The sequence below is a fragment of the Globicephala melas genome, chromosome 13 (genome assembly GCF_963455315.2).
Source record: "Globicephala melas chromosome 13, mGloMel1.2, whole genome shotgun sequence".
In the NCBI taxonomy this organism is placed as follows: Eukaryota; Metazoa; Chordata; class Mammalia; order Artiodactyla; family Delphinidae; genus Globicephala; species Globicephala melas.
The window spans coordinates 72,814,213-72,829,652 of NC_083326.1; the positions used below are offsets into that span (position 1 = coordinate 72,814,213).

The following is a 15,440-nucleotide window of genomic DNA, read 5'->3' on the forward strand; positions in this document are numbered from 1 at the left end:
TTAGGCCAGGATTCTTGAACAGCTGTTGTTGCAGGCATCTGAAAAGCTGGATGTGCACAAGCAGGGAAGGCAGAGGGTATGCTTTCAAGAAGCATTAAATAACTTTGCCCAGTTATGTGGTCTAGTTGTAGACAGCTGTGCAGAAAGCTCAGGCTGGTGAGTAGCTGTAAGTTGACTTGGTTCTTCATTGAATCAAGGAGTTATAGTGTCTTAGATTGAAACCCAAAGAATGAACTTAATAGTGGCTGATTGTGGTCAAGTCTAAGTATTATCTATTAGTCCTTTTGGCCATAACCCCAAATTCAAACGGCTAGCTTCAAAAATAGATGACATTCATATGTGGAATAAACCACCACCTTAGGTAACTTTGAATCATAACCCAGTTTGGGGTTCAGGTAGAACAGTGCTTCTCAGTGGGGGGTGGGGGATGGATTTTTGTCCTCCAGGGGACATTTGGCAATGTCTGGAGACATTTTGGGGGTAGTGTTACTGGCATCCAGTGGATAGAATGGCCAGGGATGCTGCTCAACATCCTACAAAGCACAGGACAAGTCCCACGTAAAGAATTATGTGGTTCACATCTTCCTTTCCAATTTGAGTTCCTTTTATTTCTTTTTCTTCTCTGATTGCTGTGGCTAGGACTTCCAAAACTATGTTGAATAAAAGTGGTGAGAGTGGGCATCCTTGTCTTGTTCCTGATTTCAGAGGAAATGCTTTCAGCTTTTCACCATTGAGTATGATGTTAGCTGTAGGTTTGTCATATATGGCCTTTATTATGTTGAGGTATGTTCCCTTTATGTAGTATTCAACAATGGAATACCACTCAGGCATTAAAAAAAAGAATGAAATTTTGCCATTTGCAGCAACATGGATGGACTTGGAGGTCATTATGCTAAGTGAAATAAGTCAGACAGAGAAAGATAAATACTGTATGATATCACTTATATGTGGAATCTAAAAAATACAACAAAGTTGTAAATATAACAAAAAAGAAGCAGATTCACAGATATAGAGAGCAAACTAGTGGTTACTACTGGGGAGAGCGGGAGAGGGGTAATATAAGGGTAGGGGAGGAGGCACAAACTATTGGGGGTAAGATAGACTCAAGGATGTATTGTACAACACTGGGAATATAGCCAATATTTAGTAAAAACTGTAAATGGAAAGCAACTTTAAAAATATATATATTTATTTATTTTTGGCTGTGTTAGGTCTTCGCTGCTGCATGCAGGCTTTCTCTAGTTGTGGCGAGTGGGGGCTATTCTTCGTTGCAGTGCGCAGGCTTCTCATTGCAGTGGCTTCTCATTGTGGAGCACGGGCTCTAGGCGTGCGGGCTTCAGTAGTTGTGGCACGAGGGCTCAGTAGTTGTGGCTCGCGGGCTCTAGAGCACAGGCTCAGTAGTTGTGGCACACGGGCTTAGTTGCTCCGCGGCATGTGGGATCTTCCCAGACCAGGTATTGAACTCGTGTCCTCTGCATTGGCAGGTGGATTCTTAACCACTGTGCCACCAGGGAAGCCCCGGAAAGCAACTTTTTAAAATTGTATAAAAAATCAAAATAAATAAAAGTAAAAAATAAATAAATTAAAAAGAATCAGAGCTACCAGAATAGCAAAAAAAAAAAAAAAAATTACGTGGTTCAAAATGTGCCGAAGTTGAGAAATCCTGAGATAGAACCATCCTCTTATTGTGCAACTATTTAATGCCACTTCTCCAGAGTTTATAATTCCCCCTTGAAAATTGTTTGGTGCTGCCCACTTCCAAAATGGCTCCTGACCAATCGTGGAAGCATATGCCCAGGTCCAAAAAGGCTAGGGAGTCAGTAACTAGAATGGTTTGGTCCAGGCGCCTGTTGTCAACCCCGTGACCACAGAGCCGGTGGAATAGGCCCAGTTGTGGACCGAACCATATGAGAAAGCTGGAGCAGGGGGAAAAGGGGTGATTAAGGGTAGACCGAGTTTTCCATGTAGAGATTCTGGGCTAAAGAAGAGAGTTTTAACTCTGTTTTGGACATTACTGTGTTTCCAGATGTGGACTTCAGGTGGGTGGGGTTAGGCGGACCCCGGACCAGGTGGTTGTCCTCTTCTTCCCCCCGCCACGGCGCGCGGTGGTTCGCTCCCCGCACTTCCCTGTTTGGGGCAGTTCTGCCCGCAGAAGTCGGTTCGGGAGCTGTCAGCGCAGGCGGGAGCGCGGCGGGGCGCGGGGTGGGCGCGGCCGACCCCGTCCCCGACCCGGCCCGCGACCGCCGACCTCTCGCGCGTGCCCCTCACCTGGCTAGCTAGTCCCCCTTGCCTCGTACCGCGCCCCTTGCTCGCTCCCCTGGTTCTCTCGCTCGCCGGCCGCCGGGCGGGCGGGCGGGCGGGCGCCGGAGACCCTGCCGGTGCTGAGATTTGGCAAGCGGGCGGTGAGGGCCCGGCTGCGGCCTCCTCGCCATGTCCTCTGCCTGCGACGCTAGCGGCCACTTCCCTTTACACGTCCTGGTCTGGAACAACGACTACCGGCAGCTGGAGAAGGAGCTGCAGGGCCAGGTGAGGGGCGAGGCGGGGGTCCGCCCCCGGCGAGAGGAGGGGGGAGTCGGGGGTCGCATCGCCTCCCTGAGCCCATCTCCAGTCCTCTGCCCTCGGGGCCCCGCAGACCCCTTCCACTCTGCAGTCGTGGGACAATAATAATAATAATAACAACAACATGTATTGAGTGTTTAATGTGTTCCAGGCCCTGTGTCGAGGTTTTATATATGTTATCTTTCTCAGCCTTTCCAGCAACCCTAGGAGGTAGGTACTATCGTTAAATTTGACAGAGAAGGAAACTGAGGCTCTCAGAGGTTATGTGCCTTACACAAGGTCCCTCACCTAATAAATACCAAATCAGGATTTTTAACTCTGGCCAGCTGGCTCCAGAGCGCACCGTCTTAACCAATTAGGCCTGCCTCTCCCCAAAATGTATGAGCAACACACACCTCTCACCCCACCCATACGTTTTGTAAGGAAGGGCTTGGTTGGGTTTGGAGTCCAGGTTCTAACTTGCCCTGTGACCTTGGGCAAGGCATTTTCCTTTTCTGGCCCACGTCCACTTATTTGTAGAATGAGGGTGTTGATACCCCTGTGGGCAAATCTTGTACTTGACTATTATCAATAGGTCAAGTTTGAGAATCACTGGTGCACAGCATCCTTAAAATCACTTTCTGTTTTAAAGTGCTTTGATTCCTTACCTTTTATTTATTCCCATCTGTATAAGCAGTGGTTCTCAGTTGGAAGTGATTTCATCCCTCATCCCACACATCAAGTAATTAATGGGGACATTTTTGGTTGTTACAAGTGGGGAGTGGGTGTTACTGGAATCTAATGGGTAGAGGCCAGGGAAGCTGCTCAATATCCTATAATGCACAAATGCGTAAGACACCCCCCTCCCCAACTAAGATTTATCTGTCCCAAAATGTCAGTAGCATTTTGCTTGAGAAACCCTGCCTTAAAGGCATCCCAGCAATTCTGGGAGGTATTGGTATCCTCAAGTTACAAACTAACAGACTTAGCAGTTAGGATGAGGATTTGTAATTATTTGGTATAATTGTTCTGGTTGACTTCATTTTATCCAGTGTGCTAAAGTTCTGGTGTTTGAATGGCTCCAATTTGATGCTGTAATTGTCAAGAAATTTTAGAGGAAAAGGGGCATTGGTTTTCTTATGGTTGGCAAAAATTGAGCAAGGTCAGCATCCCCCCATGTGATGAATGGTTACTGCTAAGTGTGTTCTTGTACCTTGACGTCTCCTTTTTAAGTCTGTTGAGCACCCACTGGAAGTCAAAAGTTGCTCTTTTTTCATTTAAATTCTCTATCCCGACAGAATAAACTTTCGTTGTAAGCGTCATTGCTGTTAATTAGATCATGCCCCCAGAGTAGATGATTCACCATTAGGCATTGCGGTATACCTGAAGATTTAATTCCCTTTCTCTTAGTAAACGTGGCTCAGAGAGAATCCTCCATGATTTTGCTCTCAGATTTCAGTCTCACCTTGGACACTTTAAAAATGACCGGACAGTCTTGTTTTTAGTTCTGCTGCGTTTTGCTTCTGCACTTCCTCGGTATCGGGGCCGCCCAGCTTCTTACGAAATATTGAGATAAAGTACAAGGAAAGTCACAAAACTAAAATCCTATTCGATAGAGAGGGTCATCATTGTCCTTAAACCACACACACGTTCAATACTGATTTCTGAAAGCAGCAGGCTTTCTGTTCATTGGAGTGAGGAAAAGAGTTTAAATGAAGTGCAGTCTTTCTTTATAGAAAAACTTGTTCGATAAGACCAAGTCTTGGTTTATAATCTACAGTGTGGCATGGTTGAATTATTTCTTTTTCCTGCAAGCTGTGATAGACATGTTCATCGAAAGTTCGCTGTGCCTCTTACCTTGAAAAACGTTAAGGACATTCGCGATTAGAGAATTATAAGTTTGCAGCAGGTTGTCCCGGAGTAAATTGATCCTTAATGCCTTTGACTGGCAAGGAGGTCAGGAGAGAATATTCATCTTTGCTAATTATTTGGTTTTGGCTTTGTTATTGGTTATCACTGTAGATCATTCCACAGGATCCTGTTTTCTCTGGGGAAGGGATAGTTGAAGTGTATTCAGAAAGAACATCTTGACCGTGGAAGCTTGATTGTCGTGAGCACGCAATCCAGTTTCGATCCTGAAACTTGGCCGTTGAAGGGGTGGACACGGGGCTGGCTTCAAGGGTGTGCGACCTGGCAGTTGCACAGGGCCTTGTGCTCAGAAGTGGCTGGTGCTTGGTGGTTTTTTTTTTTTTTTTTGGCTGTGCTGTGCGGCATGCGGGATCTTAGTTCTCCGACCAGGGATCGAACCCGTGCCCCCTGCAGTGGAAGCGTGGAGTCTTAACCACTGGACCACTTAACCACTGGACCAGGCAGGGAAGTCCCTCGTGCTTGGTTTAATGCTCTGCAGTTATCGTCTTGAAGTTCTAAATTTTTTTTTTTGATTAAGGGGCCTTGCATTTTGATTTTTCTCTGGGTCCTGCAAATTATGTAACTGCTTCAGGGTCAAGAAGTTGATAATTGATGTCATTAAAGTACAAGGCAGGGAATATTTTGCTGCTTTCATATTTATCAAGATCCTCTGTTAATTACAAAACAGTTGCCTACACCTGTGCCTTGGAGGCAGTTAGGTTAATGGCCAGTGCTATCGCAGGTTAGGTTGTGAGCTTGGGTGCCTAATTTACCCTTGCCGAATCGGTTCATCACCTGTCAAAACACGGTATTTTGCTGTTTTGCCAGGCACCGTGCTGGAATGTTTTATGTGAAGTTTTAGATTTAATTCTCACATCAGTCCCCTGGGGTGAGTGCTATTGTGATTCCTATTTCACAGATGAGGAAACGGAGGTGGAGAGGTCCAGTCACCTGCTTACCCAGTAGTTGAACTAGGATGTCAACCCAGAAAGTCACAGTCTGCTTAGTCCTGTATTCTTAACCCTTCCGCTTTACTTCTTTCATTGAAAGTGCCTCCATTTCAGGATTCTGGAGAATGAAGCAGAGAACAGATCAGAAAGCAAAGGCACTTAGTAAATGGGAGCAGTACATTTACCATACTTGCTGCTGCTATCATTATAATCATCCTGGGAATGTGGCTTCTTTTATGTATGTTCCAGTTTTTCTACAAAGAACACGTATTGGTTGCATAATTAAAAACAAAAAAATTCTTATCACCCCAGCAATAAAACCAGCTGTTTCACTTGAGGCTTTGTTTGCCCGTAATTTTCTGCTGTCCGTTCCTTCATTCCTTCCATCCCACGAGTGAGACATGAAGCAGGCACACTGGTAGCTATAAGAATTTTATTTTGTTCTAGGAACAGTGGCACAGAAAGAATCAAGTTTATCCAGATGAAGAGGATAAGCACGTGTTTCTGAGTGTGAGTGAGTCAGCCCCAGTGCCACCGTCTTGCTAATAGCTGGAGTTCACTGCTTGTGTAACTTTGCCAGTGATGAGATTGTTTCACGCTTTCAACGTTTACTCAGCAGAGGCACTTTATTAAGTGCCTCTTAACCCATCAGCTCTACTGCCTTTAATATTCAGCGGGGCCTTGAAGTTGATTGGTGCAGTTGAAATGATTTGTGTTATGGTTATGTCATTTGTCACTTAGCCAGAGAGGTCTGTTAAACATCTTTTGGCCTTCCTGCTGATGCTGGAAGAATGAAGGAAAATTTACAGGGACAAATGCAAAGGTCAGTCAGTGCACCTTAGCAGGGGAGAGAAAGCCCTGGGATCGAGTGGAGTGGAGGGTGGCAGATGATGCCTGACTCCAGGGCCAGCCCCCTGTTAGGGAGCCAGCAGTGAAAGCACAAAATCTGGGCAAGAGGAAGAGGATGTTCTACGCAGCTGCAGTGCCCGGAGCCTGACCAGGGAACCACCCCGGGGTTCTCATCCCAGCCAGGGGCTAGGCTGGGTGAGGCCACTGGGCACACGTTCTAGCCAGTGCCTGTTGGCTAGAGGCCCCCTGTGAGCCAGAGCCTTGCATCCAAGGGGAAGAGCCTGGAGCCTCCTCTCAGCTGCTCCTCCTCAGCCCTCAGAGGCTCAGGCTCACCTTAGGAACCAGGCTTGTATGGCTTCCTGACCCCGACCCCTGACTCGGAGTGGGAGAACCAGCTCAGGCCATAGCTGCAGAGGACCAAGGCGGTCTGAGAGTGCACAGGAATGAGGGTGGTTGACTCTCTCAAGCGAATGGAGGGCTGCTTAGCAGCCTCTTACCTGAGGCCTCCCCAGGAGGCCCCTGTGAGAGTTTCTGAAGCTCTGGCTGTGCGCTAGGGACCAAGGCTCAGAGGGGTTGAGTAATCCACCCAAGGCTAGTGAGGGGTCCGGAAGTGGGCCCAGTTGTCTGGCTCTGCAGCCCGCACTCAGCTGCGCCTTGACTGCGGCTGGAGAACAGCGGGCAGGCAAAGAGGGCTTGGACAAGAAAAGTCAGTGGGCTTACATTATCACATAAGGAGACGTGTAGAAATCTCATTCCTTTTCTTCTTTTGGGGCACGATGATAGTTAAGAGGGAGGGGATTTTTAATTTGGTACGGCTCATGACTGAAGAAACTTAAAGGAAAAACTTGCATGGTCAACTTCGACAGTGAATTCCAGTTAAATTCTGAAAGCTCTTGCTCACTAAACTAACGTCATTAGTTGAAGACCCTAAGCTCCACTATTAACTGTAAGGAAATTTGAACAAATCCCTTTTAGGGAGAAAGTGACGGCTTGTATGAAACTATGTAATGTAGGTGTATGATAATAAGTGCTGGCTCTTCGAAGTGCTTTCTGTGTGGGTTAGGCTTGTGCCTTTGCCCTTGTAAGAACTTTGTAAGGTAGGTGGGGTTTTATTGTTTTTTTTTTAATCCTGTTTTACAAGGGAGCAAACTGAAGCTCAAGAGAAATTAAGCAACTCGTCAAACAGCATATAGATAGAGAGTAGATAGATTAGTTTTATGTTACATAAAACACATATGTTGGTTTTCAAACATCTTTATTGAGATATAATTCACTTATGCAATTCACTCATTAAAGTATATTATTCACTGTTTTTTAGTATATTCAGAGTTGTGTGACTGTCACCACTATCACATTCCAGAACATTTTCATCACCCCAAAAGGAAACCCCACACCCATTAGCTGTCATTTCCTATTTCCCGCCAACACCTTCAGCCCCAGACAACCATTAAGCTGCTTGCTATCTGTACAGATTTGCTTATTCTGGACATTTCATGTAAATGCAGTCATACAATATGTGGCCTTTTGTGTTTGGCTTCTTTAACCTAACATGATGTTTTCAAGGTTCATCCATGTTGTGGAGGTATTAGTACTTCATTCCTTTTAATGGCTGAATAATATTCCATTGTATGTATAGAGTACATTTTGTTTATTCATTTGCCAGTTGATGGACATTTGTTTTTTCCCACCTTTCGGCCATTATGAATAATGCTGCTATGCATATCTGTGTGCAAGTTTTTCTGTGGTTGTATGTTTTTATTTTTTTTGGGTAAACACCTGCAAGTGGAATTGCTGGGTCTTATAGTAATTCTATGTTTAACTTTTGGAGGAACTGCCAACTCTTTTTCAAATTGACTGCACCATTTTACATTCCCACCAGCAGTGTATGAGGCTTCTAGTTTCTCCACATCCTTGTCAACACTTGTTATTGTCTGTCTTTTTGATTGTAGCTATCCTAATGGGGGTGAGGTATTATCACTTTGTGGTCTTGTGTTGCATTACCCTAATGATTAGTTATGTTGAGCATCTTTCATGTGCTTATTGGGCATTGGCATATCTTCTTTGAAGAAATGTCTATTTAAATCCTTTGCCCATTTTAAAACTGGATTATTTGTCTTTTTAGTCTTGAGTAGTTAGAGTTCTTCATATTTTCCGGATACTAGCCTCTTATTAAGCATATGACTTGCAAATATTTTCTTCCATTCTTTAGGTTGTCTTTTTACTTTCTTTATGTCATTTGAAGTACAGCAGTTTTCAGTTTAGATGGAGTGTAGTTTATCTGCATTTTCTTTTGTCTCTTATGCATTTGGTGTTGTATCTGAGAAGGTTTTGGTTAACGCAAGTTCACAAAGATATAATCCTATGTTTTCTCCTAAGAGTTTTAGTGTTTTAGCTCTTACATTTAGGTTTTTGATCAACTTTGAGCTAATTTTTGCATATGGTATATACAGTACTTCATTCTTTTGCATGTGGATATCTAGTTGTTCAAGTACCATTTGTTGAAAAGATTATTCTTTCCCCATTGAGTTATTTTGGTGCGCTTGTTGAAAATCAATTGACCATAAATGTATAAGTTTATTTCTGGACTCTAGATTGTATTCCATTGATTTATATGTCTGTCCTTTTGCCAGTACCACACTGTCTTGATTGCTGTAGCTTTGTGTAGTAAGTTTTGAAATTGGGAAGTGTGAATCCTCAAATTTTACTCTTTGTTTCAAGATGGTTTTGGCTATTCTGGGTTCCTTGCATTTCCTATGAATCTTAGTATAAGCTTGTTCGTTTCTGCAGAAAGTCAGCTGGAATTTTGATAGAGATTGCATTGACTCTGTAGCTCAGTTTAGGGAGTTTTGACATGTTAAAATATTAAGTCTTCTGAACCATGAACATGGGATGCTTTTCCATTTATTTAGATCTTAATTTCTTTCAACAATGCTTTATGGTTTTCAGAGTATAAGGTTTATACTTCTTTTTTTGCTTATTCCCAAATGTTTTATTCTTTTCAATGCTGTTGTAAAAGGAATTTTAAAAAAAGTAATTAATTCATTCATTCATTTTTGGCTGCATTTGGTCTTCGTTGCTGCATGCAGTCTTTCTCTAGTTGCAGCGAGCGGGGGCTACTCTTTGTTGCAGTGTGCAGGCTTCTCATTGCAGTGGCTTCTCTTTTTTTTTTTTTTTTTTTTTTTTTGCAGTGGCTTCTCTTGTTGCAGAGCATGGGCTCTAAGCGCGCAGGCTCAGTAGTTGTGGCCCACTGGGTTAGTTGCTCTGCGGCATGTGGGATCTTCCCGGATGAAGGCTCGAACCCGTGTCTCCTGCATTGGCAGGCGGATTCTTAACCACTGCACCACCAGGAAAGCCCTGTAAAAGGAATTTTTAAAGTTTCATTTTTGAGTTGCTACGAGTGTATAGATATACAATTGATTTTTCTGTATTGCTCTCGTATCCTGCAGCCTTGCAGAAATCATTAGTTCTAATAGTTTTTAAGTAGATTTCTTAGGATTTTCTATATATGAGATCATGTTGTCTGTGAGTAGAGATAGTTTTATGTCTTCCTTTCCAACCTGGATGCCTTTTATTTATTTTTCTTGCCTTATTGCCTTGGTTAGAACCTCTAGTACAATGCTGAATAGAAGTGATGAAAGAGAACATTCTTGTCTTGTTCCTATCTTAGGAGGAAAGCATCCAGTCCTTCACCATTAAATATGATATTAGCTGTGGGGTTTTCACAGGCGGATGCTGTTTGAGGAAGTTCCCTTCCATTCCTAGTTTGTTGAGTGTTTTTTTATCATGAAGGGGTGTGGGATTTTGTGAAATGCTTTTTCTGCATTGTCTTAGTCCATTTGAGCTGCGGTAACAAATATCATAGAGTGGATAGTTTATAAACAATAGAAATTTATTTCTTATAGTTCTGGAGCCTTGAAGTCCAAGATCATGGTGCCAGCAGGTTTGGTGTGGTGGCTGCTGAGGGCTCTCCTCCTGGTTCATAGCAGGTGCATTCTCACTGTGTCCTAACATGGTAGAAGGTGGTTAGGAAGCTCTCTGGAGCCTCTTTTATAAAGGCACTAATTCCGTTCATGAGGGCTTCACTCTCATGATCTAAGCACTTCCCAAAGGCCCCACTTCCTAATACCATCATCTTTAGAGGTTAAGATTTCAACATACAAAGTTTGGGTGGACACTTCGCCTTCAGACCACAGCATGCATTTATCGAGATGGTCATGTGTTTTTTATTTTATTTTATTCTATTGATATGCTGTGTTACATTAATTGATTGTCAGATGTTAAGCCACCCTTGGCATTTGTGGGGTAAACTCACTTGGTCATGGTGTACAATAGCCCTTTTTATATGTTGCTGAATTTACTTTGCTAGAATATTGTTGAGGATTTTTGTACCTGTATTCACAAGAGATACTGGTCTGTGGTTTTCTTTTTGGTGACGTGTTCATCATCAGGGTAATACTGGGCTTATAAAATGAATTGGGAAGTTTTCCTTCCTCTTCTGTTTTTTTGGGTTTGTGAAGAATTGGTATTAATTTATTGAACGTTTGGTAGAATTCACCAGTGAAGCCATCTAGGCCTGAGGTTTTTATCCTGGGAAGTTTTAAAATTACTGATTCAATCTCTTTTCTTGTTATAAATTTTTTTCAGGTTTTCTATTTTTTCCTAAGTCAGTTTTGCTAGTTTGTGGCTGTCTAGGAGTACGTGCATTTCATCTAAATTCTAATTTGTTGGCATACGGTTGTTCATAGCATTCATTTACAATACTTCTAATTTCTGTAGAGATGTTAGTAATATCCTCTTTTACATTCCTGATTTTGGTAACTTTAGTCTTCTCTCTCTTTTTTTTCCTTCGTCAGTCTAGCTGAAATTTTGTCAATTTTGTTGATATTTTCCAAGAGCCAACTTTTGGTTTTGTTGATTTTTCTCTATTGATTTTCTATCCTTTTTTTCCACTCTAATTGTTATTCATCCATTGTTTTAAATCACACTGTCACCGTAATATATTATATTATTCTTCCTTCCTTCTCTCCTTTCAAATGAGGAGAGGCACAGGAGGCTCTGAACAGTTAGCCATGCAAAGTGTGCAGCTATGTGGCTCCGACATACAGTTTTCCCTGTGGTCCAAAACAGAAAAATGTCAACAAAATATATTTGGCTTTCATTTTATACATGGTATCTTAATGGTTGCCCAGGAGCTTAGTCTGAGATGTTAGTTTTGTTCTGGGGTATGAATTAAAGTAAGTAGAGTTTCCCCTTTTGTGTGGTAAATATTGTTAAGCATCTCCTGTGTCGGGCAGTATGCTAACCCTAGCACCTTTCATGTAGTACATTGAACTTGTTGAGTAAGAAAACAGTATCTGGGGCTTCCCTGGTGGCGCAGTGGTTGAGAGTCCGCCTAACGATGCCAGGGACACAGGTTCATGCCCCGGTCCGGGAAGATCCCACATGCCGCGGAGCGGCTGGGCCCGTGAGCCATGGCTGCTGAGCCTGCGCGTCCGGAGCCTGTGCTCCGCAGCGGGAGAGGCCACAACAGTGAGAGGCCCGCGTACCGCAAAAAAAAAAAAAAAAAAAAGAAAAAGAAAACAGTATCTGTAAGAGACATGACAGAAAATAATGAATTTGCTAATTATTTCTTTCCTAATAAACTTCAGCTTAGTTAATAGTTTAAAGCCATATTACTTTTTTTAAAGAACGATGATTTAATGCAAATTAGAGTCTACGGTGGCAGAAGCTAAGAAATAGGAGACTCGGATCCTGCCCTTTGGACGCTTTGGTGAGATAGACAGGCCATCCCCTTGGGAAAAGTCAGGGACTCCCAGGAGGTGGTGTGGGCCCCGTTCCAGGATACTTGTTGGCATTTCAGCACCTGAGAGAACGCTGAGGCCTGGGGTTGGTCCAGGAGGACGCATGTTCACTTAGCAGAATGTCTTCGACCACTTCTATTTTTCCTCAGTAGCAGTTCCTGTCTTCACTCCACAATAGCCACGATACAATTAGCAAAACAGGGAAGCTCAGTAGCTGTTGGATAGTAGCTGCTTACCCACAGTCCGGCTTACCTTCCTTTCCTGTGGCTGATAGTGGCTTGTTCTGGATATCTCTGGAGGCTGCACAACAACTAGCATCTCAAATCAACATAAAGCACATTTTCTCAGCAGTATCATGGCACGTAAAACTTTTTATATTCCAAAAGCCCCATGGCAGTTTCTTGTGTCCTTGGAAGAACATCCAGAGCCGTCTTTGGAAGGCAGCACCCAGTTGTTCAGACTGAGCTCTGGAGACCCAGCGCAGGTGCCGGGAGGAGGGCCAAAATAGGAATGAAGAGTCAAAGCCAAATGGACATTTATCTGCAAATATGTCCACACACATGCCTGGTGGATCATGCTGGTTGTCTGTGGAACCCGTGGGTGCTGCTACTTCAGGGCACTCAACACGCAATAGTGAGAGTGGTGTTTTGGTGGGAATCCAGCTAGAGAATGTAATTTTATTCTAACTCAAATTATCTTTTGTACTTTCGGTTTTTTTTTTTTTTTTTTTTTTTTTTTTTGCGGTACGCGGGCCTCTCACTGTTGTGGCCTCTCCCGTTGCGGAGCACAGGCTCCGGACGCGCAGACTCAGCGGCCATGGCTCACGGGCCCAGCCACGCCGCGGCATGTGGGATCTTCCCGGACCAGGGCACGAACCCGTGTCCCCTGCATCGGCAGGCGGACTCTCAACCACTGCACCACCAGGGAAGCCCTGTACTTTCGGTTTTGATTAAAATCCTGCACTTCCTGTTCTTGACTTGAATGCTGAGATGTGCTGGAGAAATCCCCCATGTTCCGCATCATAGGGTGGTTGCATTTCCATGAAAGCCCTTAGCCTTATTTAGACTTAATTTGAGTGCTGTTGTGTTCAGTGCCATTCGTGCTTAAGGTTGTGTTCAGTGATCTGAGGCCTATAGCCAGCGTTTATGAGGCACTTAACTTTATAGAAAAAGGAACTTAGTAACTGTCATCTTTATGTATAGCTCCCAGAGTCATGTTTCAGTCTTGCACTTGCAAGCATTCATTTTCCCATATAGTGCTGTCATGATGTGCAAATACTATTTTTAAATTTTTTTGAAGTTTATTTATTTTTTCATATAGCAGGTTATTATTATCTATTTTATACATATTAGTGTATATATGGCAGTCCCAATCTCCCAACTCATCCCACCACCACCACCATCCCCCTGCCATTTTCTCTCCTTGGTGTCCATACGTTTGTTCTCTACATCTGTGTCACTATTTCTGCCCTGCAAACTGGTTCATCTGTACCATTCTTCTAGGTTCCACATATATGCGTTAATATACGATATTTGTTTTTCTCTTTCTGACTTACTTCACTCTGTATGACAGTCTCTAGATCCATCCATGTCTCTACAAATGACCCAGTTTCGTTCCTTTTTATGGCTGAGTAATATTCTATTGTATATATGTACCACATCTTCTTTATTCATTCCTTTGTTGATGGGCATTTAGGTTGCTGCCATGACCTGGTTATTGTAAATAGTGCTGCAGTGAACATTGGCGTGCATGTGTCTTTTTGAATTATGGTTTTCTCTGGGTATATGCCCAGTAGTGGGATTGCTGGGTCATATGGTAATTCTATTTTTAGTTTTTTAAGGAACCTCCGTACTGTTCTCCATAGTGGCTGTATCAATTTACATTTCCACCAACAGTGCAAGAGGGATCCCTTTTCTCCACACCCACCCCAGCATTTGTTGTTTTTAGATTTTCTGATGATGCCCATTCTAACTGGTGTGAGGTGATACCTCATTGTAGTTTTGATTTGCATTTCTCTAATAATTAGTGATGTTGAGCAGCTTTTCACGTGCTTCTTGACCATCTGTATGTCTTCTTTGGAGAGATGTCTATTTTGCTCTTCTGCCCATTTTTTTCCCTAATTATTATTTACTTTATTTATTTATTTTTGGCTGCGTTGGGTCTTTGTTGCTGTGTGCAGTCTTTCTCTAGTTGCAGTGAGCGGGGGCTACTCTTCGTTGCAGTGTACAGGCTTCTCATTACGGTGGCTTCTCTTGTTGCAGAGCACGGGCTCCGGGTGCCCAGGCTTCAGGAGTCGTGGCTCACTGGCTCTGGAGCACAGGCTCAGTAGTTGTGGTGCGTGGGCTTAGTTACGCCATGGCATATGGGATCTTCCTGGACCAGGGCTTGAACCTGTGTCCCCTGCATTGGCAGGCACATTCTTAACCACTGGGCCACCAAGGAAGCTTCCCTTGCCCATTTTTGATTGGGTTGTTTATTTTTTTTAATATTGAGCTGCATGAGCTGTTTATATATTTTGGAAATTAATCCTTTGTTGATTCATTGGCAAATATTTTCTCCCATTTTGAGAGTTGTCTTTTTGTCTTGTTTGTAGTTTCCTTTGCTTTGCAAAAGCTTTTAAATTTCGTTAGGTCCCATTTGTTTATTTTTGTTTTTATTTCCATTACTCTAGGAGGTGAATCAAAAAAAACCTTGCTGTGATTTATGTCAAAGAGTGTTCTTCCTATGTTTTCCTCTAAGAGTTTTATAGTGTCTGGTCTTACATTTAGGTCTCTAATCCATTTTGTGTATGGATTTTGTGTTTATTTTTGTGTATGGTGTTAGGGAGTGTTCTAATTTCATTCTTTTACATGTAGCTGTCTAGTTTTCCCAGCACCACTTACTGAAGAGACTGTCTTTTCTCCATTGTATATCCTTGTCTCCTTTGTCATAGATTAGTTGACCATAGGTGCGTGGGTTTATCTCGGCTTTCTATCCTGTTCCATTGATCTGTATTTCTGTTTTTGTGCCAGTACCATATTGTCTTGATTACTGTAGCTTTGTAGTATAGTCTGAGGTCAGGGAGTCTGATTCCTCCAGCTCCATTTTTTTCCATCAAGACTGCTTTGGCTATTCGGGGTCTTTTGTGTCTCTATACAAATTTTAAGATTTTTTGTTCTAGCTCTGTAAAAAATGCCACTGGTAATTTGATAGGGATTGCATTGAATCTGTAGATTGCTTTGGGTAGTTTAGTCATTTTCACAATATTGATTCTTGCAATCCAAGAACGTGGTATATCTCTCCATCTGTTTGTGTCATCTGTGATTTCTTTCATCAGTGTTTTATAGTTTTCTGAGTAAAGATTTTCTTATTTATTTATTTATGGCTGCGTTGGGTCTTCATTGCTGCGCGTGGG

General features: G+C 43.0%; 1 protein-coding gene across 1 annotated transcript in view; it reads left to right on the forward strand.

The window, feature by feature from the left end:
• Positions 1-2,155: 2,155 nt before the first annotated feature.
• ANKRD13A (ankyrin repeat domain 13A) overlaps positions 2,156-15,440 on the forward strand; it is a 40,167-nt gene continuing 26,882 nt past the window's right edge. Inside the window, exon 1 of the mRNA XM_030860575.3 lies at positions 2,156-2,526. Coding sequence (XP_030716435.1) covers positions 2,431-2,526 — 96 coding nt within the window. The 5' untranslated portion in view covers positions 2,156-2,430. The remainder of the gene's footprint in view (positions 2,527-15,440) is intronic.